Below are 15,970 nucleotides of genomic sequence, written 5' to 3'. Positions count from 1 at the left end.
GGGGACACGGAAGGGATGGGGACGCCGTGGGGATGGGACACCGTGGGGATGGGGACACCGTGGGGATGGGGGACACGGAAGGGATGGGGACACCGTGGGGATGGGGACACTGTGGGGATGGGGACAGCGCGGGGAGCGGCTGGCTGTGAGGGAAGCGTTAACCCCTCCTGGCGCTCGCTGGCCCCCGCGCAGGGCACTGGGGTGAGCTGGGGAGCGGGATGTGCGGGAGGGAAGGTGCTGACGTGGGGCTGCGAGAGGCCGGGGAGCAGGAGGAGGAGGGAGCGCTGGGCTGGGCTGCAGCATCGCTGCTGCTGGGGCGCCGCTCCAGCTGGGGGGACCCTGCTCGGGGCGGCGGAGCTGGGGGGGCCGGGCTGGGGACCCGCCTGGGCTGCCGGAGCACAGAGCGGGGGTGTCCTCGCACCTCCCAGGGACACCCCCACATCCACACCCTGCCTGGCCTCTGTCTGTCTGTCTGTCTGTCCACCCGCCCGCTCCACGTCCCACCTGTGTGGCTGCAGGACCCGGGGCCCCAAATCCAAACCAAATGGAGATAAACCACCAAACCACACCCTGAACAGCCCCCCCAAGCCCCCAGAAGCCCCAACCCCAGAGCCCCAACCAGCTCCCGGCTCCGTGCTGGGAACGAGTTCCCCTGAACAGGCGGGGGGATTGGTGCTGAATGTGCCCCATGCCCTTCGGGAACCAGGGACCTGCCACCCCTTGTGCTGTCACCCCACAGCTCTGCACCCCAAAAGCCATAGAATCTTTAGCCTTGTGAGTGCTGGGCTCCCCCATCCCTCCTGGGGTTTACAGCCCCATCCCAGCAGAGTTTGGGGTGCAGCAGCTCCAGGGTGCCCCGCGTGCCGCCGGTGCCGGAGGCTGCGAGGTGGCTGCCGGCAGCCCCACGGCCCGGCCACGTGGCGCCGGAGCCACCGGCCCAGCCGGGCCCCGGGCCAGCGCGGGGATGAGGTCACTGCAGGGACCCCGGCCAGGCCGCGGTGCCGGCAGCAGCGCGGGAGCCCCGGTGTCCCCGTCCCCGGGGAAACGGACCCAACAGCCCTGCGGTCGCTTTTCCTCGGGTGCAGGGGCGGGAGGGGTGGGGACCCCCGTCCGAAGGGACCTGGGGGGCTGTGGGGGCAGCAGGTGGGGGGCTGAGGGTCCCCCCACATCCCTCCCAGTCCGTGGTCCAGCTGGGACAGGGCTGGGGGCACCGCCCGTCCCCGGGCTGCCCCGGGGGGGCGTGGGACACAGCTGGGACAGCAAATTCTTCAATGGAACTGAAGAGAGAAAAAGGGGGAAAAAGCATAGAAGCAAAGCAAGGGCAGGAGCGCGGGGAGGACCTGGCAGCCGACGCGCTCGGCGTGCGGCTCGGCCCTCAGAATTTCCAGCCGGCTCGCGGGCCCGGGCCGGGGGCCCAGGCTGGGCTGCTGCTCCCTGCCGGGAACGCCCCCAGAGCCCCCCGAATCCCCAGTGAGCCGGGGATGCCCCCCCACCCCCAGCCCCGCGACACGGGGGTGCAGATGAGCCCCCAGGAGGGGCCCGAGCCTGGGAGGAGGCAAAGCCAGATCCCCCTTCCCCTGTACCCCCAGGGACCCCCACCACATAGGACGAGGCTGTCACCTGCACGTCCCCCACTCAGACTGGGGGTCCCCATACCACCGCCTTGGGGACACGAGCAGCCTGGTTTGGGACCCCCGCGCAGGCGGTGCCGCAGCAGCAGCGTGGCACTGGCAGCCCAAAGGCCAATTTAGCTGTTCCTGCCTGCGCCGGCGGCTGGAAATAGCCGGAGTCGCTGCCGTGATTACGGGGTGTTGCCACAATTGAGGCGCCGCGGGCCCACGGCCACCAGGAATAGCCGGGGCGGTGCCGCTGCGGCTGCGGCCACGGGGAAACTGAGGCAGCCGGTTCCCAGCGCGTCCCCGCCGGGAATGGAAATGGGGAGCGAGGTGTTCTGGGTTTGGGGAGCAGCGGGGCTCCTGCGGCAGGGACCTCGATGGGTCAGACCCCTATAGGGGTCAGGGACCTCGATGGGGTCAGACCCCCTATAGGGGTCAGGGACCTTGATGGGATCAGACCCCCTATAGGGGTCAGACACCTGTGTGTCACCAGCTCACGGGACACCAGCTGCCACCGTCCCCATCCTCACTGGGACCCCATCCCGGGTGAAGCTGCCAAGCCAGGGGGACCCCGGTGCCCCGGGGGGACCGATGGGAGCGGGGCTGGGTTTGGGACGGGGAGCAGGGCCGTGGGGGGGGCTGGTGCGGGGCTGCAAGTGGGGAATGGGGGGGAATGGGAGTTAATGGGCTCCATGTGTCGGCGCTGCCGGGGGGGGGTTTAACTCGCTCCAGATGCGGCGGCTGCTCCAGCTTCTCCCGGCGCAAACAGCCCCCCCGGCCCCGGCCCTGCTTTTCAGTAGGTCCTACCCAAAGGGGACGGGGGCAGCGGCTGCCCCCCCACCGTGGGCACCCCCCACCACGGGGGCAGCCACTGACTTGCTGGGGCACCCACCAACTTTCTCGGGTGAGCACTGAGATTTTGGGGGAGCGCTGAGTGGGTTTTTGGGGCAGCGCTGAGTGGGTTTTTGGGGCAGCGCTGAGTGGGTTTCCAGGGCAGCCGCCTCTGCTGCGCCAGCAGCTGCAGGTCCAGTTGGCACCAGTGACACCAGTCCAGGGTGTGCGAGAACAGGTCTCAGAGCCCCCAAAGGGTGTCCTGCGGGTGACAGCCCCCGTGTCCCAGTGTCCCTGAGGAGCAGGAGGGTCCCTCGGGTCCCAGCGCCCGGGTGTCCCCGTCCCGTCCCCAGCCCGGCCCGCGCCCGCCGCTCCCATTATTCCGCTTCTCAGGACCATAATGGCTTTTCCAGGCTTTTTTCTTTTTTTTTTAAATCCTATTATTTATTATTTTTAAGTGGGGTTTCTCCTCTTCCCCCCCAGCCCCGCCCTGCGCCGAGCCTCCCGCATTCCTGGGCGGGCGCGGGGGCTGATGAGGTGGCACCGGCCGTCCCCCCCTTTTCCTCCCTCTCCGTGCACATAAAACACAAAAAAAACACACGATGACATTCTTTTCTTTTCTGTCATGCTGCAGAAATTAAAGACACATCCCGGGCTGGAGCGCGGCCACTCTGCGCGGGGGGGCTGCACGGGGGGGGCTGCGCGGCCGGGGGTGCGCGGGGGGGGCTGCGGGGCTGGGGCGGGGGGGGGGCTGGGGGGGGGCTGGGGGGGGCTGGGGGGCGCTGCGGGGCTGGGGCTGCGGGCCGGGCCGGGCGAGCAGCGCTGCTGCAACGTGTCCCGGGCGCACAGACACGGGCTGAGCTGCGGCCAGCGGCGCCTGCGCACGCGCGGCCGGCGGCAAGCGTGTGCATGTGCATGCGTGTGCATGTGCATGCGTGTGCATGTGTATCCGTGTGCATGTGTATCTGTGTGCATGTGTATCCGTGTGCATGCGTGTGCATGCGTGTGCATGTGTATCCGTGTGCATGTGTATCTGTGTGCATGCGTGTGCATGTGTATCCGTGTGCATGTGTATCCATAGGCATGTGTATCTGTGTGCATGCGTGTGCATGTGTATCCATGTGCACGCGTGTGCATGTGTATTCGTGTGCATGTGTATACATGTGCGCGCGTATCTGTGTGCATGTGTGTGCATGTGTATCCATGTGCGTGTGCATGTGTATCCGTGTGCATGTGTATCCGTGTGCACACATATGCATGCGTATCTGTGTGCATGTGTATCCCTGTGCACACGTATGCACGCATATCTGTGTGCATGTGTATCTGTGTGCGTGCATGTGCACGCATATCCATGTCCACGCATGTGCATGCGTATCTGTGTGCATGCCTGTGCATGTGTATCTGCATGCACACGTATCTGTGTCCACGCATGTGCATTGTGTATCTGTGTGCATGTGTATCCCTGTGCGTGTGTGTGCATACATGTATGTCTGTGTGTGGATGTGCATCTGTGTGCTTGAAAACAGGGCTGTGCACGCGTGTGCGTGTGCTCATACGTGCATGCAGGTTTGTGTGTGCAGCCCGCACAGGTCCCTCCTGGGCTGGGTTTTCCTTGGCACTTGACCGCGGGCCCAAGGAAGCCCCGGCGGGGCCACCGCTGCGCGGGCGCTGGGCGCCGGTCCCCACCGCGTCTCCCCGCCGGCCCGTGTTCCAGGGGGAAACCGCAACGGTTTGTTCTTCCTGAAAAAATGAAGAAGAATAATAAAGCAGCACCTTGGTGGGAGCTCCTCTGGGACGCGGTTCCTGTGCAGTGCTCCAGTGCTCCCAGTGCTCCAGTGCCCCCAGTGCTCCAGTGCCCCCAGTGCTCCCAGTGCCCCCAGTGCCCCCAGTGCTCCCAGTGCCCCCAGTGCTCCCAGTGCCCCCAGTGCTCCAGTGCCCCCAGTGCCCCCAGTGCTTCAGTGCCCCCAGTGCCCCCAGTGCTCCAGTGCCCCCAGTGCTCCCAGTGCCCCCAGTGCTCCCAGTGCCCCCAGTGCCCCCAGTGCTCCCAGTGCCCCCAGTGCTCCCAGTGCTCCAGTGCTCCCAGTTGCCCCAGTGCCCCCAGTGCTCCAGTGCTCCCAGTGCCCCCAGTGCCCCCAGTGCTCCCAGTGCTCCCAGTGCTCCAGTGCCCCCAGTGCTCCCAGTGCTCCAGTGCTCCCAGTTGCCCCAGTGCCCCCAGTGCTCCCAGTGCTCCCAGTGCCCTGCAAGCCATCCACATGGCAGGGAGGGGGAACGGAGCCGCCAGGTGGGGGCCAGCCCTTTCCTCCCCCTCCCCTAAAAAAACCCACCAACCCACCTCTTAGAAGAGGGGGAGCCCCCGAGTGCCACATCCCCTGCAGGCCCTGAGCTCCAGGCGGCCACCCCGGCCCTGGTCAATACGTGTATTTTTTTGGCGTGTAATTACACCCTCCCCAAATTGCACAGTAGATTGTGGATTATTGTCAACGAGCCTTTGCTTTTTCCAACCAACGTGGCTCCTCCAGTGTGGAAAGGGCGGTGGAGCCGCGCCAGGGCGGGCGCGAGCGCGGCGGGGGAGGGACGGACACGGAAAGAGAGGGAAAGAAAAAAAGCCAGTGGCTCCTGGGGGTGCTTTGGGGGCGTCTGTGGGTTGGGGGTCCCACGGGGGATCCTCGCCCAGGGGATGCTCTGGGTGCTTATGCCCTCGGCCTTTGCACCGTGTGGGGGTTTGGTTCTCAGGGGACAGGGGCTGTTGGGGACCCCGGTGTGGGTGCTGTGGCGGGGGGGTCGCTGGAGGGAACAGGTGTTTGCAGCCCCCCCAACCCCCGGCACGGCTCCCGGCGTCGTGTGGCTCCCGGCGTCGTGTGCCACCGGGGTCCCCAAGGTGCCACGTGCCACATCTTCACCGCCCAGGCACATCCAGACCCCAAACAACTCAGGATGTGAAAAACCTCCCCAGAGCCCCCCAACCTGCCCCCAGAGCCCCCCCAAACCTCCCAAACCCGTATCCCACCCACCCCGCATCCCCTTCCCACCCGCCCCACGGCCGCCGCTCCCAGCCCCACCGCGGGACGACACGCGTGTGCACGTCTGTGTATGCGTGTGCACAGACGGACGGGGGGGTGCGAGGGGAGCCCCCCGACTTGCTGGGTGCCGCTGATTGGCCGAGGGGCCGTCCAAAATTCCCTGGTCGTGGCGGGTCCCACCTCTCCCCGCCGCTGCACCGTATATAAGGGCGGCGAGGGACGGGCAAGGGCAGTAGGAAGTTTCTGCTGGGGTCTGGGTTTGGAGCTCCAGAGTCGATCGGCCCCGTATGACCCCGACCTAAGAACAAAAGAGACCCAAAGAGTCTACATGTCTAATATTTAGACATGTTCAGCTTTGTGGATTCTCGGTTACTGCTGTTGATAGCAGCAACTGTGCTACTCACCCGTGGGCAAGGAGAAGAAGACAGTGAGTAGCCTGCGCCGTGCTGGCCTCGCCGCGGCTGGGACGCAGTGGCGGGTGGGACGCGGTGGCGGGTGGGATGTGGGGCAGCGGGCGCGATGTGGGACAGCGGGTGGGTGCAGGACAGTGGGTGGGTGCAGGACGGCGGGTGGGTGCAGGACGGCGGGTGGGATGCGGGGTCTGACGGCATCTTCAGCGCCCGGTCCGGCGGCTGTGGGGCTCGGGAAGGGTCGGGGGGTCTGGGGAAGGGTCGGGGGGTGCGCGGCGTCTGGAGAAGAAGAAAAAAGTTGGTGAAATTAGGAGCAAAAAAGAAAGGGGCGGGGGGGAAAGGTGGCAAAAGTGAGCTGGGGTGTCTGGGGCTGGGGGCGAGGGGCTCGAGGGGGCCGCGCTGGCGCGCTCGGGGCGCCCCGCCAGGAGCGGGAGGGAGGGCCGGGCAGAGGGGCCGGGGGAGCGGGAGGAGGAGGAGGGAAAGGGGGGAAAGAGCGCGGGAGAGCGGCCAGGGGGGAGCGCAGGGCGGGGGGGCCCGGCCCCGGGATCTGCAGAAGCCATCAGGAAAGAATTAGAGAAGTCTCGGATGATTCATCAGGGAAACGGCGGCGGCCGAGAACGGCGGGGCCGGGGGGGACGGGACGGGACGGGACGCGGGACAGGGACAGGGACAGGGACAGGGACAGGGACAGGGACAGGGACGGGGCCAGGGGACGCGCCCCATGGCCCCCGAGGGGCTGCGGCGGGGCCGGGCGCTCGGGGCCGGGGCACGGCCGGGGTCACAGGCCCCCCGGGTCCCCCCGGGTCCCCCCTGCGCTGCTCCGCTGCCACCTGCCGGTCTGGGGACACGGGGACCCCGGGACGGAGCCAGGCCTGGGGTGCCCTTCGCATTTTGCCCAATTTTGTCATTTGGGGGAGACATTTTTTGTGCCTTTTTTTTTTTTTTTTTTTTTTCCGTTTTGCGTTCTGCATTTTGCCTTTTGACAAAACCCATTTTACATTCTGCATTTTACATTTTACATTCTACATTCTGCATTTTGCATTTTACGTTCTGCATTTTGACTTTCTCTGCCCTGGCCGCACCGGGGCCGTGGGCCGGGGCAGCCCCGTGCCCCCCGGACCCTCGCCACCGCGGGGCAGCCCCGTGTCCCCAGACCCTCCCCACCGCGGGGCAGCCCCGGCCCTGGCGCGCTGCCCCCGCCCCCCCAGCCCCTCGCCCCCCCGGCCCGGCCTCATTCCCCATCTGGTCCGAGCCAGCGCGGCCGCAGCCGCCTGGATCCAATTTCAGCCCAGACATGGGGCCAACCCGCCCTGCGACCCCCCCACCCCATCCCACCCCATCCCACCCATCCCGTCCCGTCCGTCCCCTGCAGAGGGGACCCCGTGCCGCCCCTGCCCGCCGCGGGGGTATTTGCCTTGGCCCGTCCGCCGGGGACGGAGCAATTGGCTGGAGGTTTTTGTTTAAATTCCAGCGAATGTGGGAAGTTTATTGTGGTGCTTTTCCTGTGTCACCGCGATGGGTTGATGAGAAACAGATGAAGGGAGAAGCGCTGCAGGCGCGAGGGGGATGGAGGGCGAGAGCGTGAGCAGGGCTGTGCGGGGGGCCGCTGCCGCGCCCCCCACCCTCACGCTCCCCCTGCCCTGCCCCGTCTCTCCCAGTCCAAACTGGGAGCTGTGTGCAGGATGGACTGACATACAACGACAAGGATGTGTGGAAACCAGAAGCCTGCCAGATCTGCGTCTGCGACAGCGGCAACATCCTCTGCGACGAGGTGATCTGCGAGGACACCTCGGACTGCCCCAACGCCGAGATCCCCTTCGGAGAGTGCTGCCCCATCTGCCCCGACACCGACGGTACCGCAGCCGCCCCGTCCCATGGCAGCGGGGGCGCGGGGGTGCAGCGGGGCCGGGCCCTGCCCCAGCTCAGCATCCGCCGGGGGTTGGGGTGCAGGGTGGGGGGCCGGGTCACGCTGGGCTCCTCTCAACGCTCGTCCTTCCTCCTGCAGCCTCCCCTGTGTACCCAGAGAGCGCTGGAGTGGAGGTGAGGGCTCCCCGCCACCCGAACCCCGCCACACGCCCCAGTCTGTGCTGAACCCCTTTCCTAACCACCCGTCTTGTCTCTCCCCGACAGGGCCCTAAGGGAGACCCTGGCCCCAAAGGAGACAGGGTGAGTATCGCCCCACAGAGCCCCCTCTGTGCCGGGACCCCCGTCCCGCTGGGCTCACCCTCCCCTTCCTCCCGCAGGGACTGCCCGGCCCCCCCGGCAGAGATGGCATCCCTGGACAGCCTGGCCTCCCGGGACCCCCAGGCCCTCCAGGACCCCCAGGCCTTGGCGGAGTGAGTATGGCGGGGTCCCTGGCGGTGCAGACCCACGGGGGTACCTGCGCCCCCTCACCCCGCTCTCCCTCCCGCTGCAGAACTTCGCTCCTCAAATGTCTTATGGCTACGACGAGAAAGCCGGTGGCATGGCCGTGCCCGGCCCCATGGTGAGCGCCGGGGGACACGGGACCCGCGGGGGGCACGGCGGGGATGGGGGGTGTGAACCAGGCGAGGGCTGAGGTGGGAGGGATGGGAGGGATTGGTCCTGGAGGTGATGGGGACAGGGATGGGGTGGCGATGGGGACAGGGACGGGGTCGTGATGGGGACAGGGATGGGGTGGCGATGGGGACAGAGATGGGGTGGCAGTGGGGACAGGGACGGGGTGGCAGCGGGGACAGGGATGGGGTGGTGATGGGGACAGGGATAGGGTGGCGATGGGGACAGGGATGGGGTGGCGATGGGGACAGAGATGGGGTGGCAGTGGGGACAGGATGGGGTGGTGATGGGGACAAGGATGGGGTGGTGATGGGGTGGCGATGGTGTAGCAGTGTGGATGAAGATGGGATGACAAGAGGGACAGGGAATGAGTGGTGATGGGGACGGACGGGGTGGCAATGGGGACAGGGTGACATGCAAGCCGCTCATCACCGCTCTCTGTTCTTCCAGGGCCCAGCTGGTCCCCGTGGTCTCCCCGGCCCCCCTGGCGCCCCGGTGAGTGTCCCCCCCTTCTGGGGACACGCAGCCCCACGGGTGGGACGGGACGGGACGTCCCACCCCTTCCAATGGCCACGGAAACACGTGGGGACGCGTGTCCTTGTGCTGCCACCAGGGTCTTCAGGCCCAATCTTCTCAATTTCTAACCCATTTTTTCCTTTATTTGTTTCTTTTTTCCCACTGGCCTGCAGGGTCCCCAAGGTTTCCAAGGTCCCCCTGGTGAACCCGGAGAACCTGGTGCTTCTGTGAGTCCTGTCACCACCCCCCAGCCTGGCACCCTGCAGGGCTGGGGACAAGGCCACCTGTTCCCAGCGCTGGCCATGGCCACGCTGTCCCTGTGCTGGGAGCCGTGGGACAGGCCTGCCGGGCCGGCACTGCCCAGCCCGTGACAGGGGACAGCACCCTCACCCCACCGTGCATCTCTCCTAGGGTCCCATGGGTCCCCGTGGTCCCGCCGGCCCCCCTGGCAAGAATGGAGATGATGTAAGTGGCCTCAGGATAGGGTCCCCCCCGAGTTCGGGGCTTGGTGGCCCTGGCAGCCCCCGAGGTGAGCAGGAGCCACCTGGTCTGGGGACGTGCCACCAACGCAGGGTCCCTCTCCTTAGGGTGAAGCTGGAAAGCCCGGCCGTCCCGGGGAGCGCGGCCCCCCCGGCCCCCAGGTGAGATGGTCCTGCTGGGGTCCCCTCCCCGGGGAGGCACAGGAGGGGACACCCCCACCGTGCCCTGCCTGGTGGCAAAGCGAGGACGTGACACCAGCCGTCTGCCCCCCGGGGACAGGGTTGCGGGGACAGACCCCGAGCGTCCCCGTCACCCCCGCTTCTCTCCTAGGGTGCGCGGGGTCTCCCCGGAACTGCTGGTCTGCCAGGCATGAAGGGTCACAGGGTGAGTCCCCCCCGCCTGCAAGACTGGGGGGAGCGGGGAGCCCAACCTCGATGCGGGTCCCCCCCTGACCGCCCCCCCCGCCTTTTCCGCAGGGTTTCAGTGGTCTGGACGGTGCCAAGGGTGAGCCAGGTCCCGCTGGCCCCAAGGTGAGGAGCAGCAGTGTCACCCTGTCCCCGTAACGCCACCGCTGCCCCCCCGCAGCACCCCAACCTTGTCCTTTCTCGTAGGGCGAGCCCGGCAGCCCCGGCGAGAACGGAGCCCCCGGGCAGATGGTGAGTGAGCGGGGTCCGGCCGCGGCCAGCGAACGGGACGGGGGACGAGATGTGATGGAGAAACAGCTCGTCCTTGGGGTGTTCCCAGGGATGGGGACGGGGGTTCCACCCATTGGAAACGTCACTGCAGGATGGACTGGGGGGGGCGGGGGGCACATGCGTGGGAGGAGGCCCCAAAAGGGTAAACCGTCTCCCTTGGTGACAAAGACGTGTCCTCTTCTCCCCCCAGGGTCCTCGTGGTCTTCCCGGTGAGAGAGGCCGTCCCGGTCCCTCCGGCCCTGCTGTGAGTACCTGGATTGGGCAGGGACGGGCCCCCTGCCCGGGGCGCTGGGGGCTCCTCTGCTGCCATGGGCACCGCTAACGGGTGCGTCCCCCCCTGCAGGGCGCTCGCGGTAACGACGGTGCTCCCGGTGCTGCTGGTCCCCCCGTAAGTAACCCCCGACCCACCACCGGGTGACACCGGCGCCAGCTCCGGTTCCTCCTGGTGACATCCCGTTGAGCTCCACCGGGGCCGGAAACCCCCGGCACCACCTGTGAGGTGGGGTCTCCCCAACACGTGTCCTGTCTCCCACGCAGGGTCCCACCGGCCCCGCTGGCCCCCCCGGCTTCCCCGGCGCTGCTGGTGCCAAGGTAGGACCTGCCTGACTGTCCCACCCTGGGTGGCGCCTCTTGAGCTGGGAGAAACTGGTGGGAACTGGGCGCGTGGGGCGGTGGGGAGGACGGACCGAGTCTCGGGTGGGTTCCCCACGTGGCCCAAACCTGAGGAACCTCGCCGCGCCACGGGCCTGGTGTTGGCGGGACAGCGGGCGCCCCCGCCGGGCCGGGCCCGCTCCGTGTCCCCCGGCTCTGCCGCCGGGCGCGGAATCAGCCCCTCGGGGGTTCAGGGCGGCCTCGCGCTCACGGCTCTTGCTCCCTCCTCTTCCTCCCCAGGGCGAGACTGGTCCCCAGGGTGCTCGTGGCAGTGAAGGTCCCCAGGGTGCTCGCGGCGAGCCCGGCCCCCCCGGCCCTGCCGGCGCTGCTGGTCCTGCTGTAAGTGCCATCCGACAGCTCCTCGCCCTTCGGCCTCACGTGCTGCTGGTCCCGCGTAACCCTCCTCCTCCTCCTCTCTCCTCAGGGCAACCCCGGTGCTGACGGTCAACCTGGTGCCAAGGGCGCAACTGTGAGTGTCCCTGTTCCCCGGCTCTGGGATGAAGGTCCGTGCTGCTCCCTCACCGCCTCCTCTGCCTCTTCTAGGGCGCTCCTGGCATCGCTGGTGCTCCCGGCTTCCCCGGTGCCCGCGGCCCCTCTGGCCCCCAGGGTCCCAGCGGCGCCCCCGGCCCCAAGGGTAACGCTGTGAGTATCCCCGGACCCCCACCCCGCTCCTCCCGGGGCCGGGTCCGTTCTGCTCCTGCGAGCTGCTGTCCCAGAGGTGTCCCCTCTGGTGTCCCTCCCGCAGGCACGGGACGGTGCTGGGGACTGAGGGCTGAGCGTCCCCCCGCGGTGGGATGCGGTCGGGGCTCCCTGTGCCCATCGCTCTCTGGTAAATGTTTTCCTTTCCCCAGGGTGAGCCCGGTGCTCCCGGCAACAAAGGCGACACTGGTGCCAAAGGCGAACCCGTAAGTGACCCGCCCCCGCCTCCCTGGGGGCTCGGCCCCTCCTGGCTGCCGTGCCCCCCCGGGTGCTCATTCCCCGCGCCCCCCCCAGGGTCCCGCTGGTGTCCAAGGTCCCCCCGGCCCGGCTGGCGAGGAAGGAAAGAGAGGAGCTCGCGGTGAGCCCGGCCCCGCGGGGCTGCCCGGCCCCGCCGGCGAACGGGTGAGTGCCCCCCGCCATGTCCCTGTCCCATCCTGTTCTCCTCCCAGCGAGCAGCGGCTGAGACTCACGGGTGCTCCAGATCGGGCCCCGCAGCGGCGACATCCCCAGTGGAGCGTCTCAGCAGGGACACCAGGCTGCTCCCACCGATGGCCGGGTCCCACAGTGGCACATCCCGCCCCAGCACCCCCGAGGTCACTCGTGTCCCCACACTGACCCCTCTCCTGTCCCCCACAGGGTGCTCCCGGCAGCCGTGGTTTCCCTGGTGCTGATGGCATCGCCGGTCCCAAGGTGGGTGCCCGCGTCTCCCTCCCGTTTGGGTGAGAAACGGGAAAGCCGTGTTCCCGGCGGCGCAGTGGGGACACCGTGCGTTTGTCACCCATGCCCACGCGGTGGCGGAACTGGCTCTGTGCTGCCGCCACCTCCGGCAACGCGGCTGCAGAACGTCCTGCAGCCGGGGTGACCTCTGTCCCCCCCCTCCCAGGGTCCCCCCGGCGAGCGCGGCTCCCCCGGCCCCGTCGGCCCCAAAGGATCCCCCGGTGAAGCCGGACGCCCCGGAGAACCCGGCCTCCCCGGTGCCAAGGTGAGCGCGGGGACACGGACACACTGGCTGGGGTGGCAGCGAGACGCTGGCACGGCCACCGCGCTGGTGGCCCCGCTCCAGGGACAGACAGACAGCGGCTGCCGCGCCCTGCGCCAGGGGAGGAGCCGCTTTCGGGGATGCCGGAGCATCTCTGGGAGTGCTGAGCTCCTGAACCCCCGCGGCGCTCCCTGAACCCCCCTAAACCTGCCCCGCTCCCTTGCAGGGTCTGACTGGAAGCCCCGGCAGCCCCGGTCCCGACGGCAAGACTGGTCCCCCGGTAAGTGGCCCCGCCGATGTCCCGTTTCCCCCCGCTTGCCACGGGCGCTGCTAACAGGCACTCGCTCCCCCGTGACAGGGTCCCGCTGGTCAAGATGGTCGCCCCGGTCCCCCCGGCCCCCCCGGAGCCAGAGGCCAGGCCGGTGTGATGGGTTTCCCCGGTCCCAAAGGTGCTGCGGTGAGTGCGGGGGACGCTGCCTGCGGGGGAGGTGGGGATGGTGCCCCACCGGCCGCTGCCACCACCCGGGAAGGTGGCTGCGAGTGGGATGTGGCTCCCGTGGCGCAGGGACCCGAGGGGGCGGCTCAGGGACGCGTCCCCCGGGGATAGCGATGCTGGTGCATCCCCCGACCCGTCTGAGCCTGCGGGCTCCTGCCCGTCGGTGTCACCGTCCCGTCAGTGTCAGAGTCACGGTCCCATCAATGTCACAGTCCCGTTCTGGTCTCACTCTCTCTGCTGTTTCCAGGGCGAGCCCGGCAAACCCGGTGAGAGAGGAGCCCCCGGCCCCCCCGGCGCTGTGGTGAGTACCCCCCCGCAGGACCCCTGCGCGGGGCTGGGGCGGGGACGGCAGGGAGGTGACAGGGCCGCGGTGTCTCTGTCCCTCGGAAGATGCTGCAGCCCCGCTCGGGGGCAGTGCCGGGTGCGGCTGGCGCTGAGTCCCTCCCCTTGTCCCCCCCTGCAGGGTCCCGCTGGCAAAGACGGTGAAGCTGGAGCCCAAGGTCCCCCCGGCCCAACCGTGAGTATCAGCGAGCCCGCGGCCACCCACGGCCACGCGCGGTCACCGGAGAGCGGGCTCGGGAGCCCCCTGCGCCCCCCCACACTCATCCCCTCTCCCCCAGGGTCCCGCTGGAGAAAGAGGTGAACAAGGTCCCGCTGGTGCTCCCGGCTTCCAGGTGAGGGACGTCCCTTCCCTTGCGAGGGGACAAACCCGCCCAGGTGGGGGTGACATCGCCCCTGTCCTCGTCCCCTTTGGTCACCTGCCTCTGTGCCTCATCGCTCCTGTTCTTCCCCCAGGGTCTGCCGGGCCCCGCTGGCCCCCCCGGCGAGGCTGGCAAGCCCGGCGAGCAGGTGAGCGCGGGGGTGTGACCACAGTGCGGGACTGTCCCTGTCCCTCCCCATCACCCGCCTCCCCGCCGGGCTGCGGCTATTGGGGTGATCCCTGCGCACCCCGAGGCGCTGGGGACCCCCTGCCCTCCCGCGCTGACTCTGCACCCCCCTCCTGCAGGGTGTCCCCGGAGACGCCGGTGCCCCCGGTCCCGCCGGTGCCAGAGTAAGTTGACCCCTATTTGATGCCCAGCTGGTTCTGGCCCCTCGTAGTCCCCACCCCCCTGACGGCCTCGGCTTCCCTGCCCCCTCCAGGGTGAGAGAGGTTTCCCCGGTGAACGCGGCGTCCAAGGCCCCCCCGGTCCCCAAGGTCCTCGTGGTGCTAACGGTGCTCCCGGTAACGATGGTGCTAAGGTGGGTGTCTTGGCCCAGGTGACGGGGACTGTACCCAGACAGGACTCTGGAGGGGTGGATGTAAACGGTGTGGGGGGGTGGGTTTGGCTTCACCCCCTTGGCTGCGGCACGTCCCAGGGGATGGGCTCCTGGCGGCGAAGGGGGAGGGATGTTTCTGTGACGGGGACGGTGCTGTGACGGGGACGTGGCTGTGACGGGGACACACGGCTTCACTAACACCCATTTTCTGTGTCTCTCCTGCCCAGGGCGATGCTGGTGCTCCCGGTGCCCCCGGGGGTCAGGGCCCCCCCGGTCTGCAGGGAATGCCCGGAGAACGCGGTGCTGCCGGCCTGCCAGGCGCCAAGGGTGACAGAGTGCGTGTTCCCAAACTCCTGACGCTGCTCTGCTCCTGGCCCCCCTGTCTCCCCACATCGTCCCCTCGGAGCTGGATGTGCTCCTGTAGGCCAAGGGGGGGCAGCAGCCCCCCTGGGAAGGGATGCCCGGTGCCACCTCTGTCCCCAGCAGTGTGGCCCTTGGGGACAGTCCCTGCACACGAGCTGAGCCCAGCTCTGCCCCCCAGCCCGGGAGGAGGAGGAGGATGGTCCCAGCCCCTCCTGGGGGGTGAAGAACCAGGGGAGCCTTGGGGGGTGAACCCCTGGCAGGGGCCTCCCCAGGTAACCCACCATCATCTTCCTCACCCAGGGCGACCCTGGTCCCAAAGGTGCTGACGGCGCTCCTGGCAAAGACGGTCTCCGTGGTCTGACCGGCCCCATCGGCCCCCCCGGCCCCGCCGGCGCTCCCGGTGACAAGGTAGGGCCACCCCGTGCCCGGGAAGGTGCGCCCGGGCGCCCGCCGCCACCTCCCCGCAGCCTCCACCTCCTTTGACTTCCCTCCCCTTTTCCAGGGTGAAGCTGGTCCCCCCGGTCCTGCTGGTCCCACTGGTGCCCGTGGTGCTCCTGTAAGTGTCCCCCCACCCCGGCCCGTGGCCCTGCCGTGGGTGACGGTCCCTTCACTGATGTCCCCGGCCTGGGTGACACGGTTTTCGCTGTCCCTCCCAGGGCGACCGCGGCGAGCCCGGCCCTCCTGGTCCTGCTGGATTTGCTGGCCCCCCCGTAAGTGCGATGGCCTCACTCCCCCCTGCTGCAGGGGCCCGATCCTGCCCCGCGGGGCGACGCTGAGCCCCCCGGTGATGCTGATCCCCCCGCAGGGTGCCGACGGCCAGCCTGGTGCTAAAGGTGAACCTGGTGATGCTGGAGCCAAAGGTGACGCCGGCCCCCCCGGCCCTGCCGGCCCCACTGGCGCTCCTGGCCCTGCTGTAAGTTACGCCCCCACTCCCAGGCGCCGGGGTGCAGCCCCACGGCACAGCTCACCCCTCTGCTCCTCCCCAGGGTGCTGTTGGTGCTCCTGGTCCCAAAGGTGCTCGTGGCAGCGCTGGACCTCCTGTAAGTACCACGCCGTGGTGGGGAGGGGGTGTGGGATCCCCCCGACACAAACGCCCCGAGGTGACCTAAGCCGCCGCTGTGTTTTGCTCCATCCCCACAACACCGTGGGACAGAGGGAGCCACAGCCCCCCCCCAGCCTGGGGTGGATGGAGCTGAGAGAAGGGGGGGCGCCTTTATCCCCCCAAACCGGCCCCGTCTCCCCCCGGATGGACACTTGCCCCCTGGCTACCAGTGCTGGGGCTCCCCACGGTGGCCCCGAGCCAGGGGACTGTCCCCAGCCCCACTCTGCGGCGGCAACACCTGGACACAGCCCCAGTAACTCCAGCTTCTCTCCCTTCCAGGGTGCTACTGGTTTCCCTGGTGCTGCTGGAAGAGTTGGTCC

General features: G+C 68.5%; 1 protein-coding gene across 1 annotated transcript in view; it reads left to right on the top strand.

Moving 5' to 3' along the window:
• Positions 1 to 5,709: 5,709 nt before the first annotated feature.
• COL1A1 (collagen type I alpha 1 chain) overlaps positions 5,710 to 15,970 on the top strand; it is a gene marked incomplete at its 3' end in the record, with an annotated part of 54,339 nt that continues 44,078 nt past the window's right edge. Inside the window, exons 1-38 of the mRNA XM_082070985.1 lie at positions 5,710 to 5,894; positions 7,536 to 7,730; positions 7,883 to 7,917; positions 8,008 to 8,043; positions 8,121 to 8,213; positions 8,294 to 8,362; positions 8,863 to 8,907; positions 9,102 to 9,155; positions 9,340 to 9,393; positions 9,516 to 9,569; positions 9,739 to 9,792; positions 9,885 to 9,938; positions 10,020 to 10,064; positions 10,294 to 10,347; positions 10,447 to 10,491; positions 10,641 to 10,694; positions 10,995 to 11,093; positions 11,179 to 11,223; positions 11,298 to 11,396; positions 11,606 to 11,659; positions 11,748 to 11,855; positions 12,090 to 12,143; positions 12,337 to 12,435; positions 12,659 to 12,712; positions 12,791 to 12,889; positions 13,176 to 13,229; positions 13,392 to 13,445; positions 13,549 to 13,602; positions 13,724 to 13,777; positions 13,935 to 13,979; positions 14,069 to 14,167; positions 14,413 to 14,520; positions 14,849 to 14,956; positions 15,051 to 15,104; positions 15,205 to 15,258; positions 15,354 to 15,461; positions 15,535 to 15,588; positions 15,930 to 15,970. Of these exons, the coding sequence (XP_081927111.1) occupies positions 5,813 to 5,894; positions 7,536 to 7,730; positions 7,883 to 7,917; positions 8,008 to 8,043; positions 8,121 to 8,213; positions 8,294 to 8,362; positions 8,863 to 8,907; positions 9,102 to 9,155; positions 9,340 to 9,393; positions 9,516 to 9,569; positions 9,739 to 9,792; positions 9,885 to 9,938; positions 10,020 to 10,064; positions 10,294 to 10,347; positions 10,447 to 10,491; positions 10,641 to 10,694; positions 10,995 to 11,093; positions 11,179 to 11,223; positions 11,298 to 11,396; positions 11,606 to 11,659; positions 11,748 to 11,855; positions 12,090 to 12,143; positions 12,337 to 12,435; positions 12,659 to 12,712; positions 12,791 to 12,889; positions 13,176 to 13,229; positions 13,392 to 13,445; positions 13,549 to 13,602; positions 13,724 to 13,777; positions 13,935 to 13,979; positions 14,069 to 14,167; positions 14,413 to 14,520; positions 14,849 to 14,956; positions 15,051 to 15,104; positions 15,205 to 15,258; positions 15,354 to 15,461; positions 15,535 to 15,588; positions 15,930 to 15,970 (2,621 nt within the window). The 5' untranslated portion in view covers positions 5,710 to 5,812. The remainder of the gene's footprint in view (positions 5,895 to 7,535; positions 7,731 to 7,882; positions 7,918 to 8,007; positions 8,044 to 8,120; positions 8,214 to 8,293; positions 8,363 to 8,862; positions 8,908 to 9,101; positions 9,156 to 9,339; positions 9,394 to 9,515; positions 9,570 to 9,738; positions 9,793 to 9,884; positions 9,939 to 10,019; positions 10,065 to 10,293; positions 10,348 to 10,446; positions 10,492 to 10,640; positions 10,695 to 10,994; positions 11,094 to 11,178; positions 11,224 to 11,297; positions 11,397 to 11,605; positions 11,660 to 11,747; positions 11,856 to 12,089; positions 12,144 to 12,336; positions 12,436 to 12,658; positions 12,713 to 12,790; positions 12,890 to 13,175; positions 13,230 to 13,391; positions 13,446 to 13,548; positions 13,603 to 13,723; positions 13,778 to 13,934; positions 13,980 to 14,068; positions 14,168 to 14,412; positions 14,521 to 14,848; positions 14,957 to 15,050; positions 15,105 to 15,204; positions 15,259 to 15,353; positions 15,462 to 15,534; positions 15,589 to 15,929) is intronic.

Source organism: Streptopelia decaocto (genome assembly GCF_964273445.1).
Source record: "Streptopelia decaocto genome assembly, chromosome: 22".
NCBI classification, from domain to species: Eukaryota; Metazoa; Chordata; class Aves; order Columbiformes; family Columbidae; genus Streptopelia; species Streptopelia decaocto.
This window is presented reverse-complemented; position numbering and strand designations above follow the sequence as displayed.